The following is a 24,378-nucleotide window of genomic DNA, read 5'->3' on the forward strand; positions in this document are numbered from 1 at the left end:
CTGTGTGCTCTAAGACAGTGAATGCTTGATGCTAGCTGTCTGAAAGCACCTTTAGGCTTTCTTTTTGCTTTTTTTAAATATATGTATCTGTGGGCTGCAGCTGCTGCAGAGCTTTTAATGTTTATTCATCTCGTTGTCTGCTGCTGTAATCTGCGGTTAATTCTATAAGAAGTGGAAGGCTGTTTAATTTATGTAGCTTAATATTGCTACATAAAGTCAATGGAAACTCACTGTGGTGTCATAACTTTTTTTTTATTATCGTTGGTCATTTTTGTTCAATTGTCTGAGTTTTTCCTGGTTAATCCTAGTAAGGCTATACTGAGGAAGGTGGTTGTACAGTTTATTTGTAATTGATAAACAGTTGTATGCACAGGCTGCAAAGTGCCTGTATATCGAGATGAAATGTATTGTTAGTTTGGACTTGAAAGTGCTATATTTAAGTTTTTGCTATCACTACATAGCGAGCGTTAACAGCTAGTCTAGAAGAAACATTGCGAGTACAGCATCAAACTTCATTCCTCTACTCGCCAAGGGCTGTCTCCAGCGGTGGAAAGCAATGCCAATGTTGACTCTTGTTTTGCTACTATCACTTCTTTTCTTCAATGGATGTTAGCATGCTAACCAGCTAGCCCCGGCCCATTCCCATCTCGTCATACCACTTTATATGTAAGTCACTGTGGCATCCAGTCTGCCCTCAGTCCAACATGAGAGGATGGAGAAGTAGCTCTGCTCAGAGGGCATATTTTAACCTCTTGTCTTGTAAATGCAACGATGGCTGAAGCTCTTGGTCAGCGTCCATCATCACCACCACCTGCTACCGGCAAGAAACCACATTTGGTGGCAGAGAAAACTTACATATAGCCCCTTTAAGGGCATGTTGCACTTTTCACCCCGAGAACGTCATACATATATGTGTTGAAATTTGAGTACACTTTATTTTGTAGCCTTAAGATGTTCTTTAAGTTAATAGTTCTGTCATATTAAACTATTATCACCACATAACCTTTGTTTTTACCCCTCCCCTTCCCCTTTTTAAAATTTTAACATAGTGACATTTATTCAGAGTACATTTAACTGATTTACTTTTTACTTTTAACTGAGTACATTTTTACACAAGTAATTTTACTTTTTCTTGCAACCCTATCTCCTAGAGATCATACTTATACAAAACTAAACTGCGATAGTAAATACATTTTGTAGAAAATGTAATCACTGGTTAGAATAAGTGCAGAAGCAATGTTTTTTTTTTAAAGAATGAAGCTGCCCTTTTATTAACGCCAGCAAATTTGCAAGGACGAGGATGTGGTTGGAGTTGATAAAATACAAAGTACACAATCTGTCACACCAGATACAGGGATATGCATCCACAGTACTGGCTGTGGTTAGGTTTCAGGAGCAAAAGCACTTTGGCTCAGGTTAGTGAAGGATGCTGGTTTGGTTAAATGTAAATAAACATATATCTGTCAAATCCCTGTTTGCAGTCCCCCGAACCAGAGGAGCAGCAAACATTTATGTTAAAATCACCTAAAAACAAGACTTTATTAAAGCAAGACACAACAAAAGCTAAAAGACCTAAGAACTTCTGAACAAAACTAGAATTAGATTTGGAGGTCTGTAGATTAAAACTCAAAGTTAGGGGACCTTGCCATTAATCATAAAACCAAGTGATTAAAAGTGTGGAAAAGTTCCAAAGAGCATATGGGGGACATTTAAAGTTATTCCTATAAAATACTGCCAAGTGGCCTCCACAACCCTCAAGCCTAGGCTGGTGAAAATAACTGAAACTGGGAGGACATGTTTCATTAACATCAACAGCACAGTCCCCTGGGCTTAAGTCTCAATAAGCATAAAGAAATCCAACTGATTTAATATTATGAAGTCATGACCGAAAAACATCTTGTTTGCCAGAGATCTGACATTCAAAAAGCCAAAATGTAACTGAGTTGGAAGATGGGCATGGAACGGGGCGGTCCAAGGAGGGCTTAGCAGGGACAAGATTACTGGCATTTACTGTCAGCTGCGTTTCCAGCTGGGGACTTGCCTTAACAGGTGATACAGAATGATGTCATCATTGAGGACAGTTTGTTTATGTTTGTGCTGATTATTGGTGTCCCTAATCTACTTGTGTGCAAAACATCTGAATTGTAAAAGGCATCACGCAGCCAGAAGGAGTTGGCGAAGATACGGTATAGCAACTGAATGGAATTGTTCCTGTAATGAGTCGAAATGAGTTGAAATATCGTTGATACTAGCATAAACAACAACAGTACTCGCAGAGGGATACTTCTTAATGAGAGCAGGTAGTTTCCGATTGATGTCGGCCAGGTGGACTCCCAGGAAGCACTCGACAGCTACCTGGCTGAAGCGGACACACACATGCCTCACCGTGGAGTCCCTATTGCTGGGTGTAGAGGGCCAGAATGTGCAGGCGACACAGTAGTAGTGGCAGCAGCCAGCCAAGCTTTGTCAGCTCCAGGTTTGGAGCTGGGCTGGTCTGGATTTACCAGAGGGAGGAAGTGATTTGAGGCATTGAGCAGCTCAGGCAAGGTTTCATTCTGAGCCATACGGCGGCTTGTTCTCCTTCTGCCTCTGCTGACAACCACCTCTACCCAGGTGGAGCGTGGAACAGGAGTGGAACAGGAGGCGCCTGTTTGTTGCTGACTTGCTGGGGTGTGGGCTCCTCCAGACGGCGGACAATAGATGTGTTTAGCTGGGGGATGGTGGAATCACAGGTGGCTGCATCTTCACCAGAGAGGAATTTTTTCAGAGCGTACAGTTCAGTTAAGCAGCAACCGGCCCAGCGAGCACCCGACAGTCCTTGCACTGAGGTGTCCTGGCTGCCAAACACCTCCTTACGGACAGCGGGGCAGCAGGATACCTGTTTCCACTGGTGATCGGGCAGTACAGATGACTCCATATTGGACAGTCTCAATATTACACCCTGTCACTCAAGTTGTGTACACGCTGCACAACATTAAAACAATGTTTGCTACGTAAACTAAGATGTCGAATCTATTTAATGAAATTAAATATGTGTTGATATGTTATTATAAAATGCGTATAAGAATTGTTGTACTGTTAGAAAATGAAAAGGATCTTGTAACTAGAATAATTTCTTGTTATACCAAACAAAAAAAGTTCCTTAGCAGAATGTTATTGTAATGGTGGCAGCAACAGGCTGCTGTATACACACTCTTAATATGCAAATTTTACTGCATACTAATAGCATATGTACATCGTATCCATTTAGATCCTGAAAGTGGAGTGCAGCCAGAGATACATTTTATATGACAATTTCCTTCCATATCTTCCTCTGTTATGTTTAAGACATTGGGACGTCTTCCATCACAACACTGCATGCTGAGAGCACCTGGATGGTTCTCTTTGTTCACTACAGCCGCACTGCACAGAAGGGAATCAATAATACTAAAATAAGTGTTTAAAAAGGACTCAAATAAGGCAGTATCATTTGTTTTTGCTAAGGCACAAAATCCATTGTATTTCATTTTTTGGAGAAGAAAGAGCTTGATTTTGTGTTTAAGGATGGAGTCTGCAGTGACGCATGGTTGGGATATAGCTTTAATTAGGTTTGCTTTACAGAGATACTCGGCTTCTCTCTCACTACTTTTTAATTTTTTAGTTGGCCTGCAGCCAGCCTCACTGCAGGAGACAGGAGCGAGGGAGTGTATGTATGTATGTATGTGTCGTGTCGGTATACATATATTCAAGGGTCGCAGGGTAACACCTAGAAGGCCCTATGTATACTTTTATCTCTCTCAGGGACCTGATAGTGATGGTCATGCTGACCCATATGGAGTTCTGGAAGTGACAGAGATACCTATAATTCAACCATACTCATAATATATATTTAATATAATAATAATTTATATCAGCTATATTTGAATACAGTATGTATACTGAATACAGTTAGCAGAATAATTTGAATATATTTCACAAAGCCTCATCTGTTTCTTTTTTTACTTTCACTCAGTAAGAAAATAACCTATAAATTGTATAAAAATAGCCTATAAATTATATACACCAATAATTATTTAACCCAGTTTATTTAACAACTAATAAATGGTCAACATACTGTAATGTAGCTATAAGCAGATGTTAATATATATTTTTTGCAGCTGTAATTTCTCCTTAATGCATTAATAAATCCTATATAAAAAGTTAATATATGCTTGACATGGAACAATAATAACAGAACAATAATAACAGAATAAATACAGTTATCCTCACATGTAATAATACGTCTTCAATAAGAAATACACTGATCAGCCACACCATTAAAATCAGTAGTTGTGTTCAATATTGGTTCATTAATATTCATGATTCACTTCAAATATTTTTTAGAAGAGCAAAAGACTTTGCTGAATTACTTCCTGAGAATAGACCTTTTTTGAATCACAGATGTAATTAATATAATTAATAATGGCTGCATCCCTTTGAGTTTCTCTAGTTTCGGGGTCTTGGGATTCTGCATGCTCACTCACTGGCTTTGTGGGACACAACAATGAAATCATTAATGTTATGAGTACTACCTGTGTCTTTCATACTATGACAAGTCAAACTGTCTGCTGTGAAAAAGATCCAGCAAACTGAAAGCTTTCATCAGCCCTTTACCGAAGATATTTCACATTTCTCAAGTCAGGTGACTCACAATGGACACTTACAAAATAATTATTATGTACTACAACAAGAACACGGGTGCATATTTTGGTAACCACTTGAAAAGTGGGATTATGTGATTAATTTACAGAGAAATTGTAAAGCTACAGTAGTTAAAGTGGAAGTTTTAAATAAAAACATCAATTTAAAGATAAATCAAAATGAAATGGGATTATTTTAAATGTATTTTAGCAATTGATCGAGGGTACTCTAGCAGACAACAATGTTAACTTTTTTATATAAATCAATTTATATTATTTAGCTCATTTTGTCATTTACTGTCATAATATGTGTTGCCTCTGGAACAGCATAGTGCAAATTGCTCACACAGTGCATTAGCAAAACATTTAATGTTATGATATTGGGCAATGTGTTCATGTGTCAGATTATGTACTTCACTCGGCCTGTGTTTATACGATTAATTGGGATTAAAGCGTGTGAATAGTAGCTGGAGAACCACACTGGGTAATCCAACCATGCCATTAAAAATTCTTTTGACGGCATCTCTTTTGAAGCTGTAATTCATAAAAGACAGAAATTGCTAAATCTGTGTTGGTCAGTGTTGGCCTAAATCAAACCAGAATAAACAAATTGTATGAATTATTGCAGAATTTTCAGTGACTGGAACAGATCTACTCTTATCTACTCTTCTGCCATTGCTTAACCAAGTGTTTAACCAAGTCTCCTAAATTACAAGTAAAAAGCTCAGGTCTGGACTATTTTGTGAAATGTGTGAAGAGTGAAAAATAACATTTTTCTGATGTTGTGGGTACTTATTCAAAAAATAATTCAAACCCCTCCATATACAATTTCCTGTTTCACAGATGGAAGATAAGGGCTTTCACAAATGTCCAGAAAGAATCACAGGTATTGATGACTGTTCCAGTGAGAGGTGCTCTTTGTTAAGGGGTCCAGTGACTGTTTATGATAATTACAGTCTTTCACAGCTGAGAGAAGGTGAGAGGTTGTGAATTGCTAATGGCCTCACAGTAGATTCTTTGTGTTCAACTAGAGCCAGCAGTTGCTCCAATAGTTAACATGGCAGCACATACAGAGTAGGAGGAAATGGTCAAATAATAAACAAAGGAATTAAATTGTAATTAAAAGCGCTGGGGATAAATCTACTGTTGCAATGGGTAAGAGGTCCTTTCAGAGAAAATAAGAGTAAAACTAAACTCAAAACCAAAGCAGCGGTGTCCATCAGTGTCTAAGCCTCTCTATATACACTTACCAAGCACTTTATTAGGAACACCTGTACAACTGCTTATTCATGCAATTCTCCAATCAGCCAATCATGTGGCAGCAATGCGTGCGTTAAATCCTTCATATACAGGTCAGGAGCTTCAGTTAATGTTCACATCAAACATCAGAATGAGGAAAAAATGTGATTTCAGTGACTTTGACCGTGGCATGATTGTTGGTGCCAGACAGACAGTTTAGGTGTTTCTGAAACTACTGATCTCCTGCGATTTTAACACACAACAGTCTCTAGAGTTTACTCAGAATGATGTGAAAACCAAAAAAAACACCCAGTTCTGTGGACAAAAACACCTTGTTGATGAGAGAGGTCAGAAGAGAGTGGCCAGACTGGTTGCAGCTGACAGAAAGGCTAAGGTAACTCAGTAAACCACACTTTACAAGTGTGGTGAGCAGAAAAGAATCTCAGAATGAACAACACATCTAAATTGGAAAAATCGTAGCCTGGTTTGGTGAATCTGGATTTCTGCTGAGGCAGCAGATGGTAGGGTGATGAATCCATGGTCCAAACCTGCCTTTTGTCAACAGTCCAGGCAGGTGGTGGTGGTGTATTGGTGTGGGGAATGTTTTCTTCACACACTTTGGGCCCCTTATTACCAATCACTGATGGTTTGAATGCCACAGCCTATCTGAGTATTGTTGCTGACCATGTGCCCTCCTTTTATGTCCTCAGTTTACCATCTTCTAATGGCTACTTCCAGCAGGATAATGCACCATGTCACAAAGCACAAGTCGTCTCAAACTGGTTTCATGACCACGACAATGAGTTCAGTGAACTTCTGTGGTCTCCCAATCACCAGATCTGAATCCAGTAGAACACCTTTGGGATGTGGTAGGACATGAGATTGGCAGCATGAATGTGCAGCTGACAAATCTGCAGAAATGATGTGATGCAGTCATGTCAACATGGAGCAGAAATCTCAAAGGAATGTTTCCAACATCTTGTTGAAGAACTGAGGCTGTTGTGAGAGCAAAGGGAGGCCCTACCCAGTATTAGTACAGTGCTCCTAATAAAGTGTTTGGTGAGTTTATGATGTACTGTATGCACGTGTATGTGTGTTGCACCTTGCAGAGGAAGAAAAGATTATGTAGTATATGAGTTATATTTATGGCGACTATTCTCCTCTAAAAAATTACCCAGAGGTTGTCTCAGCATGCCGCTTATTACAACCCATAGTGACATTTAGTCATGCCTGGTCAAGTTTATTGGCCCCAATCCCGATTCGAGTCATTTAATACTGGGTATCTGCCAAAAATGATCCAATACTTATATTCACATTACTTCAATGGTGATTAAAAGCCTATGTATTTGATACATTAAGATAACACAACTGTAGACTAATTAATTTCACACAATTTATTTGTTATGAGATTCTGGATCGAAATACTGAAGATCATGCTTCAAAAATCTAAAGTGTTTAACTTTATTGATATGAATGATAGTTCAGTTGGGAGAAAACCACCCCTGACGGTGACACAACATGATCCGCTAGAAAGAAAACATCTGATTCTGTTGGATTTTGTTGGTACTAAAGAAACAGTCAATTAAGTTCACACAGTTACAGTGGCATTATTGACTTGAGGTTCTTCCCTCAATAACTATCTTTGACAAGTACAGGCAGTGGCGTGCAGAAAGCACACAAACTGACAACAGCCAAGTTAAATGTAGGCTTTCAGACTTAGTTACTCACAGAATGAACATAAATTAGTGACAGCTGATATGACATACTGCCAGTGACGTTCAGCACTGGCTAAAAATGAGACACTGGAAGCGGAATATTTTTCTATACTGCTTTGCTAATGACTATTAGCGTCATCTCTGTATTTTTTCCAATTTCAGTGTCTGAACTCAGAGTTACTCACGGCTTTGCTAAAAAAAAAATTTCACATTCTAATGCTAATTTATAGTGACTCCTGCAAGAAGGTTGCTGCACTGTGGAGCTAGGCTGTCTGAAAGGGGAGGAGATTCAACACTGATACAGATCCATTAAAATATGCCTGGATCAGCCACGATACTGATCCTTAGGATTCGCTTGGGACATCTGTAGTTACATTTATTGTTAGGTGCCCTCTAGCTGTCATATTAATAATGACGGGAGCAAAAGAGGAAGGTAGGTGACATAGTATATAAAGCGACAAAGTCCACAGTCGGGGGAAGTCAGGGTCGAGGGATGGCCAGACAAATCACAGAGCTTTCACACAGGAGACCAATGTTTGATAGTCAGTGTTGAATCTTTTATCCATGACCATTTGATCATAAATGCGTGTTTATTATTGTAACCATGACAACGAAGGTCCTCCAACCTTAGGGAAGAACAGAGAGCAATTCCAAATGTAACCAAGTAGTTTTTTGTACCTAAACCTAATCACACTTCCGCAACCTTAACCATGTGTTTATTATTGTCACCATGGCAACAAAGGTCTGGTATGCCTGCTGCTGGTATGCTCCTATGGGTCGTATCCAAGGGTATGGACAAAAAAACTATATGGTTCATATATATATACATATATATATTTAGGTTGAGGATGTCGAGAACCCAACAGTCAGAAGGTGTGGGTGCATAAAACCTATTCCCTCCTTTTTATCCATCACTGGTATCTTTTGGGTAAAGTCATGGATAGCTGTAATCTCATTGGCTCCGCACTGAAAAGTAACAGACAAAAAAGGTCTGATATAATGTGGTGATGCGTGTACACCGACAGGAATGACTACAGCATTATTACACTAATAGATCTGTTTAGGCTCCCACAGCACTTGGTTAAGGTTAGTGAAAGATCCTGGTCTGGTTTGATACAGAAAATTTCACAGTGAGTTCAGACACAAGGTGTTTGTTTAAACTGAACCAAAACAACCATCTTTCACTAACCTTAACCAAAGTTCTTTTGTTCACTAAACCACAGGCAGGACTCTGGAACCCTGGTTTCTGGTGTGACAGCTGTGCGCATTGTACGCCCACCATCCACCCCAGCCACCTCCTTGCAACTCTGCTGCCGTTAATGAATGTAGTGCTTCCTTCAATCAAAAAATATGTTTCCAATTAAAATACATTTCGTTCTGAGTGTCATAAAAAACACTGAAAATGAATGTCCATGTACACGAATCAATAGATTCAATTTCGTGACTATTTCGCAAACTGCTGTGAGACTGGGTTCAATTTAAATACCAGCCTAAGAGGTTATGGAAGTATATGTACATCACCTTGAACTATGCCTGTAGAAACAAATAGGGCTATATGCAAAAGATTGGGGATATTATATATTTTGTTGATTTTTGAAGTGAAAAGAAGTAAATCCAACCCTTGTAGCAAACAGACATTAGAAATTAGCATTTCTTTAAATGTTCTTCAAATATTAAAGCACTGTTAATTTTCATTCCATGAACTAAAAAAAAATGAAAAAAATGAACAGTAATTCTGGCCTGTGCAAAAGTTTTGGCATCCTATAAGGTCAGGACTTTGTAACCCCCCCTTTGTCAGATATCACAGCGTTTTGTGACCGACTAAGTCTTTCTATTCTTGATTTATGACTTTTCACCACCACAAACAGCATGTTTAGGATCTACCCACTTTCACCGGTGTTCAGGTCATTACAATTTCGTCAATGAAAAAGTGATGAAATCAACGGCAGTAATGGACAAAAATTCTACAAAACATATAACATGTGACACTGTTTAACATATGATCAATTTCCATCATAAGGCTATACAGTATTAGGTTTTCACACGTCATGTGAAAAGTATCACAACAAATGTGAGGACACCCATTTCACAGGTGCTTTCTTGTAAGGGAGAAAAGGTTTGCATGTAATGTGAGAGCGCTTTTTACATGTCACATTTTAACCATTTCCTTCACATATTTAAACTTTCACATCCCACATAGGCATTTGTGGGTTTTGGATATTTCACATGCAATGGACTGTCACATGATATAGAAATGCAAATTTCTATATCAAGTTGATGTAATATTGCATTTTAATGCTTTGGGTATTTCAGCTTACAGCTTACTGTACATAAATTTAATCTTTTTTATGCAAGGAAGAAAAATTAACTATATGAAAATATTAGTGATTAATAATATATTGCAGAGAAAAATAAACAGAAGGGGTCACAAAGATATTTTTTTATATTTAGCTTTAGCTAAATTTAATGTATGAATTTATTGTATGAAGAAAATCTTAACATTTCTATCCTCACAATACTGTCTAGTGAAATCCTTACCCTCAACATTTGTCTACAACAAAACATCCTGTTTGTTTGGCCTTTAATTACTAGTCAAAAACTGTTTTTTTGGGGGGTTTATTGTTGTTTGTTTTCTGTCTTTTTTACTCTCATGCAAACATCTCATGTCTGCATACTGTTAAAACTCCAATCAGTGGAATTTGTCACAGCAATTAGCAATCTTTAATGATTTGTTGATGAAGATAATAATGATGGTAATGTTTCAGTCATGGCACAGTTATATGATAAACAACACCTGCTTGATAATATATTTTTGGATTTATTTGTCTGATGAAGGAGTAGTAGAAATGAGGGGCGTGCGGTGAAGACAAGCGTCTAAGGCTAACAAAGACAGATGGAGTATGAAGCAAAGATATAGAGGGGAGGAAGCTGGAGGAGGTGGAAACATGGGGTGAAATGTAGAGGAAAGAGAGAAGGAGATGGTGGAGCAGATGCCTAGTAGGCGGGAGGAAGAAGGAAACGGTGTGAAAGAGGGCATTAGTAATCTCCCCAGGTGTTTGTGTTAACAGAGGGGATGTGCTGGCTCTTGCACTCTCTTTTTGTGTCTGTCTATCAGAATCTCTTATCTTATTGACAAAGCGCGGGGTGTCCTGAAAGCTGGGCCTGGGCACAAGGCCAGCCTGCTGAGCCTAAGAGGAGCACAGAGTTATTGATACTAGGGATTATCTCTTATTATGGTCATGCCTCACTTTGCACCCGCCCTACCTCCCATCACAGGACTGGGACTGCTGGCGAGCACACAAACACACACACACACACACACACACACACACACACACACAGAAACACGGTGGCTGTACACATCTTTTATTAACCAAGCCAGTATGTGTTTGGGCTTGCAGTGCTGAAACGCCTATCTCACACATCAGACACCCTTTCAGATAGGCTTTATCAGAAGGTAAAAAATGCCAAGTGCTGCAGAGACTCATTCCTCCTCTACTATTTCACCTGACAGGAAGAGCCATATGTGATGTTCAAGAAGTCTGACAAGCCACTGTACGGGAACGACCGCTTTGAGGGCTACTGTATAGACCTGCTGAGAGAGCTGGCCAACATCCTGGGCTTCACTTACGAAGTTCGTCTGGTGGAAGATGGGAAATACGGTGCCCAGGATGAGAACACAGGCCAGTGGAATGGGATGGTCAAGGAGCTGATGGACCACGTGAGTCTCTATAAATCATCATTAAAGATGGTGCATGAATGTTATCCCAGCAAACAGTCAACTTACCCCTGTTCTTAAATCATCATTCCAGTTTATACAGCTTGGGTCTTGTTTTCATAGTTCTGACTAATGGTTCTTTTAGTGAATATTGCAGTACATTGACACACCAAGTTAAATGCTGGAAATTTGGGAACACTGCAACGTACCAACAATAAAGACTCACAGCAAGCAACAATAGAAGTAAGATGGTCAGATTGTAAACACCATATAACTGAGATTATCTAAAGTGCTTCATGGGGACGTAAACCTGAAATTGACCATACCTGAAATGTCAGTATAACCTGTGAGGGAATTTTCCTTTTTTAGGTGTATTTTCATTAAGTCTCTTTTCTTTGTTTACTTCAAACTAGCTCCACCTCAAGCAGCTCCAACAGTAAGATGCTGCTGACACACTGATGCTTCAGTATTAGTCATCTAATGATGTCATATATAATAATATATCAGACAGAAAGGACCAAGGGCGTACTTTTACTTTAATACTTTAAATACATTTTGCTGCTAATACATAAGCAGCAAGAAATTACTGGTAATGGAGTATTTTTACATTGCTGTATTGGTACTTTTACTTAAGTAAATGATGTAAATACTTCTTCCACCACTGCTATCATCAACCTCCCCACTGCTTATTTTACTGCTTACAGTTCATACTATTTTTACTTTTAGCATCTTTTGCCAAATTATGCACAAGTTCACATCTAATCTTGGCAGCAGACTGACCACAATTCAGCTTACTTGACTTCTCACTTTTTTTCTGCTCACTTTCAACTTATCAATTTTGGTTAATCAGGATATTCACAACCAAATAGCAGAAAATGCACACAGTTTCTTCACGATCCCATCAAACACAGACATGGCAAGACAAAGAAAAACTTTAATTTTGCACTTACCAGTCGTGTTCTGTTTGGGATCCTGTTTGTGATGCCAAATTGTGATGGAAAACTTGTGAGCCACTGGAAGAAGGTTCAGGAGGCCCAGATGGCTGGAGAGGGATGAGCTATACAAATGTTAACAAGTTAACCAGTGTAATGCCACCCCAGATCTGAAGGAATCCTTCCTGGAGACCACATTTAACCCTAGAACTACATCATACTTACTACATGTACAGCCACATCACATCCATACATGCGTAAAGATTCTTTCAGGTACCTAATCCTTAAATATTAAACCAGCTTTTACCTAACTCACATCGTATCCCAATTACCTCTGTCCCAGTAAGAGAGACTATCTGAGACTATCATGAGACACAGACACACAGGCCGTTTGTTATGGCTATCTACCTTATCAGTACCTCCACAGCTCTCCTAGAACCAGATAGTGAACTATTGTTTACAGTAAGTGACATGTGAGTGAGACCTGTGTAGATACACTGCCTAAATGAAAGAAAAGAGACCAAAAGAAGGAAAATTCCCTCACAAAACCAACCCATCATTGCACAGGAAAACTTTGGCTGTGCCCCAATTCCCTATTACATTCTAATTCCAGGTAGATTTCATGTAGTATGTTCACATAGAAAAGTAAAAAAATTAAGTATACTCCAAAAGTTCAGTATGCGGACTAAAACCACTTGATTTTTGAGTGTGCTATCAATGTCCCATTATGCACAAATGAAATAAAAGCCGCAAAATATTTAAATAAACTGCAAGAGGTGGTGGGAAAGCTACCTAAAGATCTCAGAAACTAAAACATTCTAATTAAAAGAAAACCAGTTTGCTTTCATTCATGGAGTTAAGTTGGCAATGGGCAGCTAATTGTCCTAACGTGCAGTATTTTGAGCAAGCACTGTTGAACTAAATAGTAAGGAGCAGCCAGCATGTCCAAGTAGAAATTATAGACTGACAGCGAGACCAATTGTTTTGGATTAAAAGAAATATCATGTTTAGTGTCTATTACAGCAATTATTGGTCAAAAACTACATTAAACTTTGTATTATCTTAACATCCTGTCTAAATCCTATCCAAACATCTCTACAATAAAAAGATCAAAAGCAAACAAAAATGTAATTTGTCTGTCCACTTCGTCAAATTGTGTATTTCAGGGCATGTGTTATAGTACTGAAGCCAATACCAGTAAAAAGCACTAAATCTACTTTCAGTTTTTTTTTTTTTTTTTGTGCTAGTTTCATGACTTGTCCATTACCATCCAAATTTTTGTTTGGAAAAGACAAAAAATAAGATGGAATGAGGAGGAGCATTACACTGAGACAAGCTATGAGGAAAAGAAAATGAAAAAAAAAAGAAGAGGGAGGTAACAACTAGCAATATTTGAGAGTACAGTGATGCGAGGCGAGCATAGATTCTGTCATGAGTTGTTTCCCCTACAGAGCTTATTAAAACACACACACAAGCACACGCAATCTGTTCACAGTGTAGATCATTACACCCAACAAAGTCCCAGTTAGGATAAAATGCAGGAGCAAAAAAATAGCAGCCACTGCACGCCCAATAGTCAATACCTGACCCCATTAGAAGCAGCACCCAGAAGGGGTCAAGTCTTCCTAACTCCTCCAGACTTGTCTTCTGCTTCTGCTCTTGATCAGTGCAGTGATTGGCTGTGGTGACAGTCTTTTCATGGGTGAAGGGCCCAATCCCGTGCAAGATGATCCTCAGCATGGGTTTTTCCCACTTCTTGGTTAGACAGGCTTGACTTAGACAGATGGTTATTGCAGTAGACAGGGCCTCAGAAGACTGGGGAGTGTGGACTCACAGAGAAAAAGTTCATTTGAGGAGGAAATGCTGAATTGTGCTGAACAAGTTGGAAACATCCTGTCAAGGGAATTTAACAGAATTATCTTTGGTCTGTCTAATGCTCAAAGCAGAGTAAACACATCCTGATGTATCTACACTGTGTAGGGTTGTGTTAGAGTAGTCCGGATAGATTCAGAGATGCTGATATCAGCAAAACTTTTCATGTATCACAGCTGCGATCTCTGAGCTCAGTCAATTCATCCTCAAGTGATATATTGCAACCTTCATAAGACAAAAAGGATATATCTTTGAGAAATGAACCACTTGGCCTTGCTGTGAATGTTTAGCATTTATAGTAACAATGCAGCCTGAAATTTATTATCTGTCAACAGCACAACATAGTTTTAACCCCAAATATGGTAACATGACTTTCCTGGGCAAGCTCTACACATCCCCTCTCCAGATCTGTAAAGCACAGGTTTCACATAGAGGCACAAATTCGTTGCTTGCCAAACAAATGATTATGCCATATTGTTATTGACTCTATAGAATGTAGAGTGTAGAGTGTATGTCACAAACAGCGGCCTGTTTTCAGAGTAGTAACAAATTTTGTATGCAAACTGTTTTCCACTGCAGCAACTTAACAAAACATTAAACCCAACTCTTGACCAAACTTAAACCAAGATGCAGCAGTTGTCACTTGTTCTGCCTTTGTTTCCACTGTTTTTGACCTCATTTGGGGATGAGTTCCTGGAACTAAATTTTGGTATTGTCCAGGAGGTGATACTTAAAACAATTTCCAGTATCAGGTATCAGGGACCACTATAAGTGGTACCTTAAAATCCAATCATGTTTGGACTTTTACAGTCAACGTACTTGGCTGTTACACATAATAAAGAATATTGTGGCTTAGACTACAGTATGTCCTGTTAGTCAAGAACTTGGCGATACAAGTGTAATCATATTAGCTAAATCATGGGAAGTAAGCAAAATTAATTGTACTTTTGTTGCTCATTTCGTTTTACAGTCCAAAAACTGTAGAAAATTAAAGGTATGAAGAAGACTCTGTTCTCTTTGTGTTGGTGCTCTAAAGAACTGGTGATGTCGTATATGACTCCAAACCTCCCAATACATTGTATAAAGTAGAGCACTATAGGCTACAGCTCCCAGGCATCCAAACAACAGAAGAAAGAAGGTAAAGAAAATAACTGAATGCTTTGATTTAGGCTCCATAGAGAAAAGGGGGGGGTTAAGTAGCAGAAGTGTACTTGATGGGTGGATAAAGACAGAGAGCTTTAAATTTCTTGCTAAGTGCCTTCGGACAGACTCTGTAGTGTGTAAAGACCCTGTTTTCTTAATTTGATTGCCTCTAAATGCTTCCTGTTCTTGTGACTTATAGCCTATCTCTCTTCCCTTTTTTGTTTAATGTTGACAGAGAGCTGATCTGGCAGTGGCTCCCCTCGCCATCACATACGTGCGCGAGAAGGTTATTGACTTCTCCAAGCCCTTCATGACGCTGGGTATAAGTATACTGTACCGCAAGCCCAACGGGACCAACCCTGGGGTCTTCTCCTTCCTCAACCCCCTCTCGCCTGATATCTGGATGTATATTCTGCTGGCTTACTTGGGTGTCAGTTGTGTGCTGTTTGTCATAGCCAGGTAACATGTCACTTCCAGTGATCACAGCTTCACACACAGTTAGACACATTCTTAGTGGCCATTGGTGAGCCTTGCCCATCTGACTAACAATAGGCTAATCTGTGTAATTACAGGATCTGTATCCTGAGCACACTGATCTGCTCATAGTTAAACCTTACCACTCAACAACAGTGCTGACAGTAATCAATTGTCACGTATCAAAGCTCAGACTCAACAGCATTGCCTTTTAATATGCTTAATGCAGTTTAACCATGAGGGGTAACGTGGATATTTGCCTGTTTCCACCATCAGACTCTGATAAAGAATTCATTTTTGCTTGTAGAGTATCGTGTCTCAGATTGGTACTTGGCATGGCTGCTAGGTTACTCCTGGCCTGCTATCAGTAAAGAAAAAACCCTCCGGAGATACAGACATACACAGGAATACAGACCTTAGATAGAGAAGTTGTAGACCCATCAGCCGTCTCAGGGTTGTGTGTATGTATCTGAGAGAATGGCAGAAAGGTAGTGCACTTATATGGATATGCGTGTAAAGGAATGTTTGTGGGATGTGTGGAGCTCGATGTGAACGGCTGCTGCCCTTCTTCCACCTTTCCCTCACTGTCCCCAGTGTCTCAGAGTTCATGCTGTCTTTTCTTTTCTCTTGTTTCCTTCACCTTGTTTCAAACAAAACTATGACTCAAGTCTCTCGCTTGTTTTTCTGCTTATTTTGGTTCACAGTCTCCAATTAACAGGAGAAACACTGCCAGCTAGACACCTCACTGGATTAGACATATACTTGGACAAATCAAATCTGAGTCCAGTGTCTGTAACCTTTGCTTAGGATAGCAAAATTATCTATACTCTTTCTCATGACTAACCTTCTCTGGTGTCCATAACAGCTGAGATTCCATGGAGATATACTCAAATATATCTGTCCAAACTGCTTTGCGCTAGGCTTTCAAAGCATTAAGAACTGTTGGTTATCAAATGTCAACATCTGTCGTTTTTCAATTAAAACCTTTCTCTAAAACCTTATTTTCTGTAGTTGCTTTGGATTACTTTCTCACCCTTGAAGGACTGCACCAAAGTTCTCTTATAAGTGGGGCTATGACCTGCAATTTCAGGTCTCTCACTGCAGTTAATCGGTGCCACCCAAGTTCAAATGACATTGCACTTATTCAAAGAAACTGAACCCAAGGAGGGAGTGCTGTAGAGTTTAGATACACTGCTCCGAATATGCTCGTTGTGAACATTTGTGAAGATATACAGGGTTCTAAAACTCATTCAGAGTTGTACTTATGGTTTTTTATTTTTGGGCCAAATTGTTTGGAAATTATATTGTTCAGAGACCTCTAGTCATGAGAATTCGTGGAATCGTACAGTATATAAGGGCTATTTTGAGCTGGTGGATGCAGTCATTTGTGGAGAGTTAGGGAAGTATGGATAGATCATTGTAGTGATTTATAATAGGAACCTGTGGTAAGAATGCAGGAACTCATATTAAAACTGCTTCTAGGTTTTGCTTCTTTGCTTTGTTGGTATCAGTGAGACTTGTGAATGTGAGCTAACCTAAGCCTTCTGTATGAAAATCTTGCATAGATGGGTAGGTTTTTTATATACAATGGATACAAGCAGGTCAGTACAATGTTACTTGCTTGTGTGTCCATCTACTCTACTGTTTAGTTTGGTGATGCAGCCAACATCAAGAATGCTTTGACTGGGGATATGATACATCACACTGTTTGCACCAGTTCTCTTTTCCTTTTTATGTCTTTGCTTAGACGAATCCTTTCAGTTGATGAAACTAGGCCAATATCACTCACTTGATCTAGTAGCTCCTGCTTGTGGCGGCTGTTTGAAGCATGGTGAAGAAAGAAGAGAAAGAAAGGTTTGTGTTGACTCTAAAACTTTTGGGAAACATCGGTTCTCTTGCAGCTGTGACCCACCAGTTTTACCGTTAACGCACGTGTTTTCCGATGTTACTGGCGATATGATCACACAAGAGAATAAAAAGCGGCAACTGTCATCTAAGTTGGCTCAGAATATGCACCTATCTGTATTTAATATCACAATAAGTAAGTGTTTGGGTAAGTGTGTAAATTTCCCCCTCACTCTATTCCTTCTTTTCTCCTTTATACACAGATGCATGCTGGGCTACAGTTGCATGTTTTTGCTGTGGAGTGTAGCACATAACCGTCTCGCAAAATTCCATGAAATAAGAAGTGTAAAAGGCAGATTATGTTTTGTGAACAGAAAGTGTGGAGATTATGTCTCTCAACTGTGAAAGTATTATGTAACAAGAACATTTTTAAATGTTTAAAATGTACTGTCAGGGATTAGGTTAGCCTGAAAAGAGCTTGTGCAGTTGATCACAGTAGTGTGTATGTCAAATATCTTATTACTCCCCCTGTGGAATGTAGCCCAGCACATAGATTTGGTTTTATTTACCCAGGTTATTTTTTGTCTTATTTGAGATGTGTGCCCTCGCTCCAGCACAATGGAGGTGAACGGAATTTAGTTTATCATGCTCACAACAGAAATTCAGCAGGCACAAATCAACCAGAAAGAGTGACCCCGTTGCTCTAGTTAATGCACAGACCTTAATGTCAACAGTTTTCACTTCAAACAACCTTCTACAGAGGAAATAGTCTCAATGTAAACTGGAATAATATGGAAAAGTCTTAGTCTGCATAGCTAAATATAACAATGGGTAAATAAGTTAACCAATTCTTTACTAAAGTCACCATGGGATCAGCTAAAAGTCAAAACTTTATATGCTAGCGTATGGTTTTGATCATAGAAAAAAAAAATTCGACAAGCTGTGTATTCATAAACTGGGTTGTTGTTTATGCTCAACTATTCTATCAGCTCAATAAGGATAAAAACTCAAAATGAAAAAGATAAACTATCCATCAACATTTACATATGAAGTTACAACAGTGTTTAGGAGCAGTAAAAGAAATGGATAAAGTCAAGTATAGACAGTGCTTATTGCCATTTGGTTTTTATCTGTAAGTTTTTGTTTGCTTAATTGTTTGTTTTGTTTTTGGTTTTTACCCAAAAAGTTTCCCAAACTAAATGGCAAAATATGTAATTTCTCATTGCCGAAAAAACAATCTGAAGCTCCTATGGCAAGTAAAGTACCTTCAAACCCATTACACAGTAAAATATTTATTTCTTCATCTGTAACCTCTATGGAAAAGGTTTGGTTAGGTTTAGGCCCAAGAACCATTTTGTTAGGATTAGGGACAGATCTGGGGTTAGTGTTAGGATTAGGGCTTGACATGGGTTAAATAGTGACAGGCTTTGTTGACCCATTCAACCACCCTGACCTGACCCCTACCAACTTTTGTGTCTCTGAACAATGTCACACTACCTCTGCCTTTGCTCCTGACAGACAAAGGTCATAATTCATTTGGACATAAGAGGTTGTTTCTCAGTTAAATGTGAACCTAAAGTGGGTGGTTTTCCTGCATTTGCATAAAACATAACTGTCCTTGAGACAATCTCTGCTTATTCAATACATCCAGGTTTCTTTCAGATTAATAAAAAGCCTTGTTTTTCCTATATCCGCCACTAATCCTTTCATGGTGGAGAAGTCTATCTCTCTTACTTTCTGTTCACATAAGTCATTTATACGCTTAGAAATCACACCAATTTCACAACAGTTTGTATAACAAGTAAATTTGACAGACAAGACCTAATAAATGTTTTAATTCCACTGTGCATTTATATACTGTATATATACTGTGTATATATATATATATATATATGTGTGTGTGTGTGTGTGTGTGTGTGTGTGTGTGTGTGTGTGTGTGTGTGTGTGTGTATGCGTGTGTGTACACATTACACATTTTATCTATGTACGCTTGTGTCTGTGCTGTACTGTGTGACTGACTGTTTGCATGAGTGAGAGACCGACTGAATACTAGGACTGACATACACAGTACTAGAGTTAGCGCAGCTTCTTTTTGCCATGTGTAGACCTATTTCTCATGGGTCAACATTCAAAACCACACCATTACTCTGTTGCACTGCCACCTGCCCTGATATCTCCAGTTACGGATGTTAATGTTGCCAGCTGTCATGCTTTTATGTTCCCTCTAATAACAACAACAGCACTGCTGCTGCTTCTGGTGCAGGTGATGAAACAGCTGAAAAAAACCATCTCTAGTACATCACACCTCTGCTAAAGCTTGTACATTATCAGCTGGTTACACTTTGGAGAATCAAATCCCCCACATCATCCACATAAGGTGAATTTTCTTAAGACAAGTGAGAGGCAGAGATAAAGCTTTGTGGCAGTAACTGATCGGGTTTGTGCAGAATATTCTTTGTCTTTCTCTCAATAATTGTGATTCATGATATTGACACCTAATTCTTGCCTCTCAGAATATTTCTCTGTGTGCAAAGTCTTTCTTCCCTCACCTCAAAGTGTGTCCTCAGTCTTTGACTGAAAAGCCTTTGGATAATATGTGCTCATATTAAAGGCACAGCTCCCATCATGTGGTTGAAATTCTCCTCTGAATCCCATGCAGTCCTCTAAGTGGGATGTTCTTAATATGTGCATATACATTTTTCCTCAAAACTCCTCGATTCTGGAAACACAACTGGGATAGGGCCTCTTAAGTAAAGAGAAGGCTAACAAATATATTGAATTGGGGCTTTACAAGAAATTAATTATTCTAAAAGATATACTGTGCAAATAAATAAATTCCAAAACGAAGTTCATCTAGGTTTTTCAAACTTTGTCAGGTAGAGAGCTGCATTATTTTAGGGATGGATGAGCACACACACAAACCTGTATACACAGTGCCGCGTAAAATATACCATGGCTGACAAACCTGACTGTTGTACGTATTGGTTAAACCTTAAAGTGTGTGTTGCCACTGTTAAGCCAATGTACAACACATTATTTAGCCTGTACTTTTCATCATTATTGAACATTTTCCAAGGTACACCATTGTGTTTAAAGTTATTAAATGTTTTTTCATTGTGCATCTTGTCAGTCTGCACCTATGGTTTATCTTATTACAGCAAGTTCCAAGTCTTTTCTGAGAGAAATTACTGGAAATCAATGGCTTCCTGAAGTGAAAAACAGTACAAAGCAAGGCAAGACAAGTTTATTTTCTGTAGAACAATTCACGCACAAACAAAGTACAAGGACAGGAAGCAAAGAAATATAACATAAAACATTAAAACACAAATTAAAAACCATTTTAAAATAAATTATAAAGAGATTTAGAGAAAAATAAATCCTAGGTAGGTAAACACTGTGTACAATACATTTTTCCATTTGATTTACAAGTTGGTAAGTCTCTTATCTTGTGAAAGCTTCTTCCAGCTCTGTGGTACATACCAACTAAGTGCTGCTTCTCTATGTTTAATTTGGACTCTGGAAGTGGTCAACAAACTTCTTCCTGATTACTTCCGAGGCAGAGAGGGGTCATGTGGTAATAAACAGCCATATATTCCATGACAGATTTGAGACCGATGCAGAGACCTTAGAATTGATGCTCACTTTTTCTGCATCTTTGTTTAGACTGCAGCAGCATAATTCTGAATGAACTTTTTTGGTTTGATCTATTCAAGGAAAAATATAATAGTAAAAAAAACAAAAAACAACAAAAAAAGAAACCTACCACATGCTTTGTAAAAATGGTCAGCACAAGTATACTGATGTTTTCCTTTATTGCAGAGTGCAGAATTTGTTACAACGTCTATCAAAAGTTCATGTGTGGACATATAAAGTCATTCACCCTGTGACAGAACAACAGGACCATTCTGGCTCTGTCGATTCATCTCCTCTGACTTTGGCGTTATCGTGGCAATCATCGCTGGAGTTTTCTGCAGGATGACCCTGCCCTTGTAGAGAGATAAAAACCTCACATTGTTTCTGCGCTGCTGGTGAAATCCTCGCTTTTTTGTCCATGCTTATCTCTGCACTGACCTTGCTCAGAGTTTCTCCCTCTGGAGCACAGATGACCTGAGATAATGTAAGGGCAGTGTAATTGGATCAAACTGACAGCAAACAGGCCAAGCAGTGCTACAGTGAGAGACAGGTTAAGCTGTGTTGTCTCCTGAAAACACAACTGGTTTAGCATCCCCTGACCCAACCACCAGCAGCAGCAGTCCAGCCAGCCACTCCCATGATCCAGCACAGCACTGATGACAACTTTGCTCATCCATGTTCATGGTAAGTGGTAATTGGCTTTTCATGACATGATGGGAGGAAATATATTCAGAGACCTCTGTGCAAGCGACGGGGTCACATAGTCACACTAGCCACGGCAAGGTTGCAGTTCAGCTGAACTCAATTTGGCATTGCAAATTGACCAGCAAGCAAATCTAGGGCAAATTGAGTGAGCATACGGATTGATTTAAGGCCAAGGATTCTCTTAAAGCAGAAATCAGGGGTCGTTCAGAGGTTCTTGAGCTACACTACACAATATCCTCCTGAGTCTTGCAGGGGTGAAAAGGAATGCCACTGCTAACCACATTATAATGGCAAAGCCCATTAGTCAATGACAAGGTACAGTTATGATGCTGTCATTTTACCGATACAGCAATACATCTTCATATGGAGCCATGTATTACAGAATGCAGCCCAGTACTGCTGTATGTTCCCAGGGGACAAAGGATCAAAATCTTCAAACACAGCAGTGTAGCAGCTTCATCAGCATTATCCTCCATGCAGATGTTACATCCACTCGAGGTTATCATTCTTGACTTCCCGCGCAGTAGAAAAGGCCCACACTGAGACAAGTCCACATTATGCATTGCAATTTGATTAGTCAATCGGTGGTGTCTGTTAAACAGCTTGAGTCAAGATAGAGCCCCAGTTCCCCCTCTACTCCAGCACAAACCAAATCAGGTCAGGATGCTTAATTGTAGACCAATCAACCTTTACTAATGTAATGTCACTTTTATTTAACGTGAATAAATGAAAAATCTCTCTGCTTGAGAAGTGCGTTGAGTGTGGGGGAGTGCTGAGGCTGGCGTGGGCATGATGGGAATGAACTGTTTGATCTGGTGAATATTAATGTTTCTCCAAGATTATAAGGATTATTATTTCTTTTCTCATCTGACAATGGAGTTATTTTCAGACCCCATCGATTAAATTACTGAGGGAATTGCCTTTGATATGAGCACGCCCACATGAGGAGCCACTTTTGGAATACGAGTGGTGTTAATTTGAGCCCACTCCCCATGTATTGTTATTGAAATGAAAATTGAAAAAAACACAAGAGATATTCAGATGTGTAGTCATTTTTGAGCCTTTATTTTGACTAATACGTTATTCAGTAAAAAAAAATCCTAATCAACATATTATAGTAATTCATGTAATAAACTCTTAATGTATTAATGCAGTTAACAGCATAGAAATCTGAGGTATGTACATGAAGGGAAAGCAATGCCTGTTGTTTGTGTTCTCAGGCCTGATTTGCAGTGTCTCGTGACTAACTAAACTGTGTTTTCTTCTCCCCTGTCTCCCCAGGTAGGATGACCACTCTTGGTCTCTTCTGTTGTACACTCTTGTGTCTTTAAGCAACTGCAGTATAATTATATGTGTGTGTATGTGTGTGCTCTCTGTTAATTGTCACAGGTTTAGTCCCTACGAGTGGTATAACCCCCATCCTTGCAACCCTGAATCGGATGTAGTGGAAAACAATTTCACCCTGCTAAATAGTTTCTGGTTCGGAGTTGGAGCTCTCATGCAGCAAGGTAGACGCCTCTGCCTGCCCCCTTTATCTAGCACAAGTCCCACTTTTTTGCTGGGGGTCAACCTTGCTCTTTGAACAGGCCCATGACCATGCATGGGGGCCTCTGTGCATGTAGCTAGATGCTTCACTGGTAGTGTCCAGCAGGATGGACTGCGTGGGATTTGAGTGATGTGATCATTGAATGGCGATGGTGCTCCTGCATGTTCCCATCATCCTGACCCCTAAATCCTCCCCTCATTCCTCCCTTCCCCACCTAATCACAGCCGTTTGAACAGGTAAGTGAATCCACCCAGAATACCTGAGATGAAACAGATGGGTGAGATTGAATGAGAACGTGAACTCAGCTGCTTACCCTGCCTGTTTGGTTTTGTTTCCTTCTGTCAAACCAATGCCATATCTTCTCAACTAGTTGGCATCTTTAGACTGAAAAAAAAAACAAAAAAACAAAAAAAGAAACCAAAGTTTAACAAAAACAAAAAAGAAAGAAAAAAAATCTTGGAATGGCTTATATCCTTTACAATGCCTGTCACAATGGGAGATATGTTGCATTTTTTAAATTAGCATTTCTTACAAAGCAATTGACAATACAACATATTTATGACAGGTAGTGATGATTTTAGGGCCTGGAAAGCATGGTTTATACAGTATGTCTGTCTTGCATCTGTACCGTGGATTGGAGCACAAAGAACAAACTGTTAACGCCAAACCTGCTTTAAAGGATAATTTCAACCAAACTACAACAAATTAAAAAAATTACATCTCATAGTATCCAGCCATGCAGATTGTTTGGTTTTATCTGTGTCATACGTACTATACTATATATATATGTTTTGAATATATATCTCTGAGATTTTTGCCTCCACCTGAATACAATGGAGGAGGAATTAATTTTATTTGTGGTGCTCACAGTATTGAAAGAATATATGAAACTAATTAA

General features: G+C 39.1%; 1 protein-coding gene across 1 annotated transcript in view; it reads left to right on the forward strand.

The window, feature by feature from the left end:
* Nucleotides 1–24,378, forward strand: part of grik2 (glutamate receptor, ionotropic, kainate 2) — a 262,001-nt gene that overhangs the window by 184,291 nt on the left and 53,332 nt on the right. Inside the window, exons 10-12 of the mRNA XM_040118010.1 lie at nt 11,127–11,333; nt 15,513–15,736; nt 23,324–23,442. Coding sequence (XP_039973944.1) covers nt 11,127–11,333; nt 15,513–15,736; nt 23,324–23,442 — 550 coding nt within the window. The remainder of the gene's footprint in view (nt 1–11,126; nt 11,334–15,512; nt 15,737–23,323; nt 23,443–24,378) is intronic.

Source organism: Xiphias gladius, chromosome 22 (genome assembly GCF_016859285.1).
Source record: "Xiphias gladius isolate SHS-SW01 ecotype Sanya breed wild chromosome 22, ASM1685928v1, whole genome shotgun sequence".
NCBI lineage: Eukaryota > Metazoa > Chordata > Actinopteri > Istiophoriformes > Xiphiidae > Xiphias > Xiphias gladius.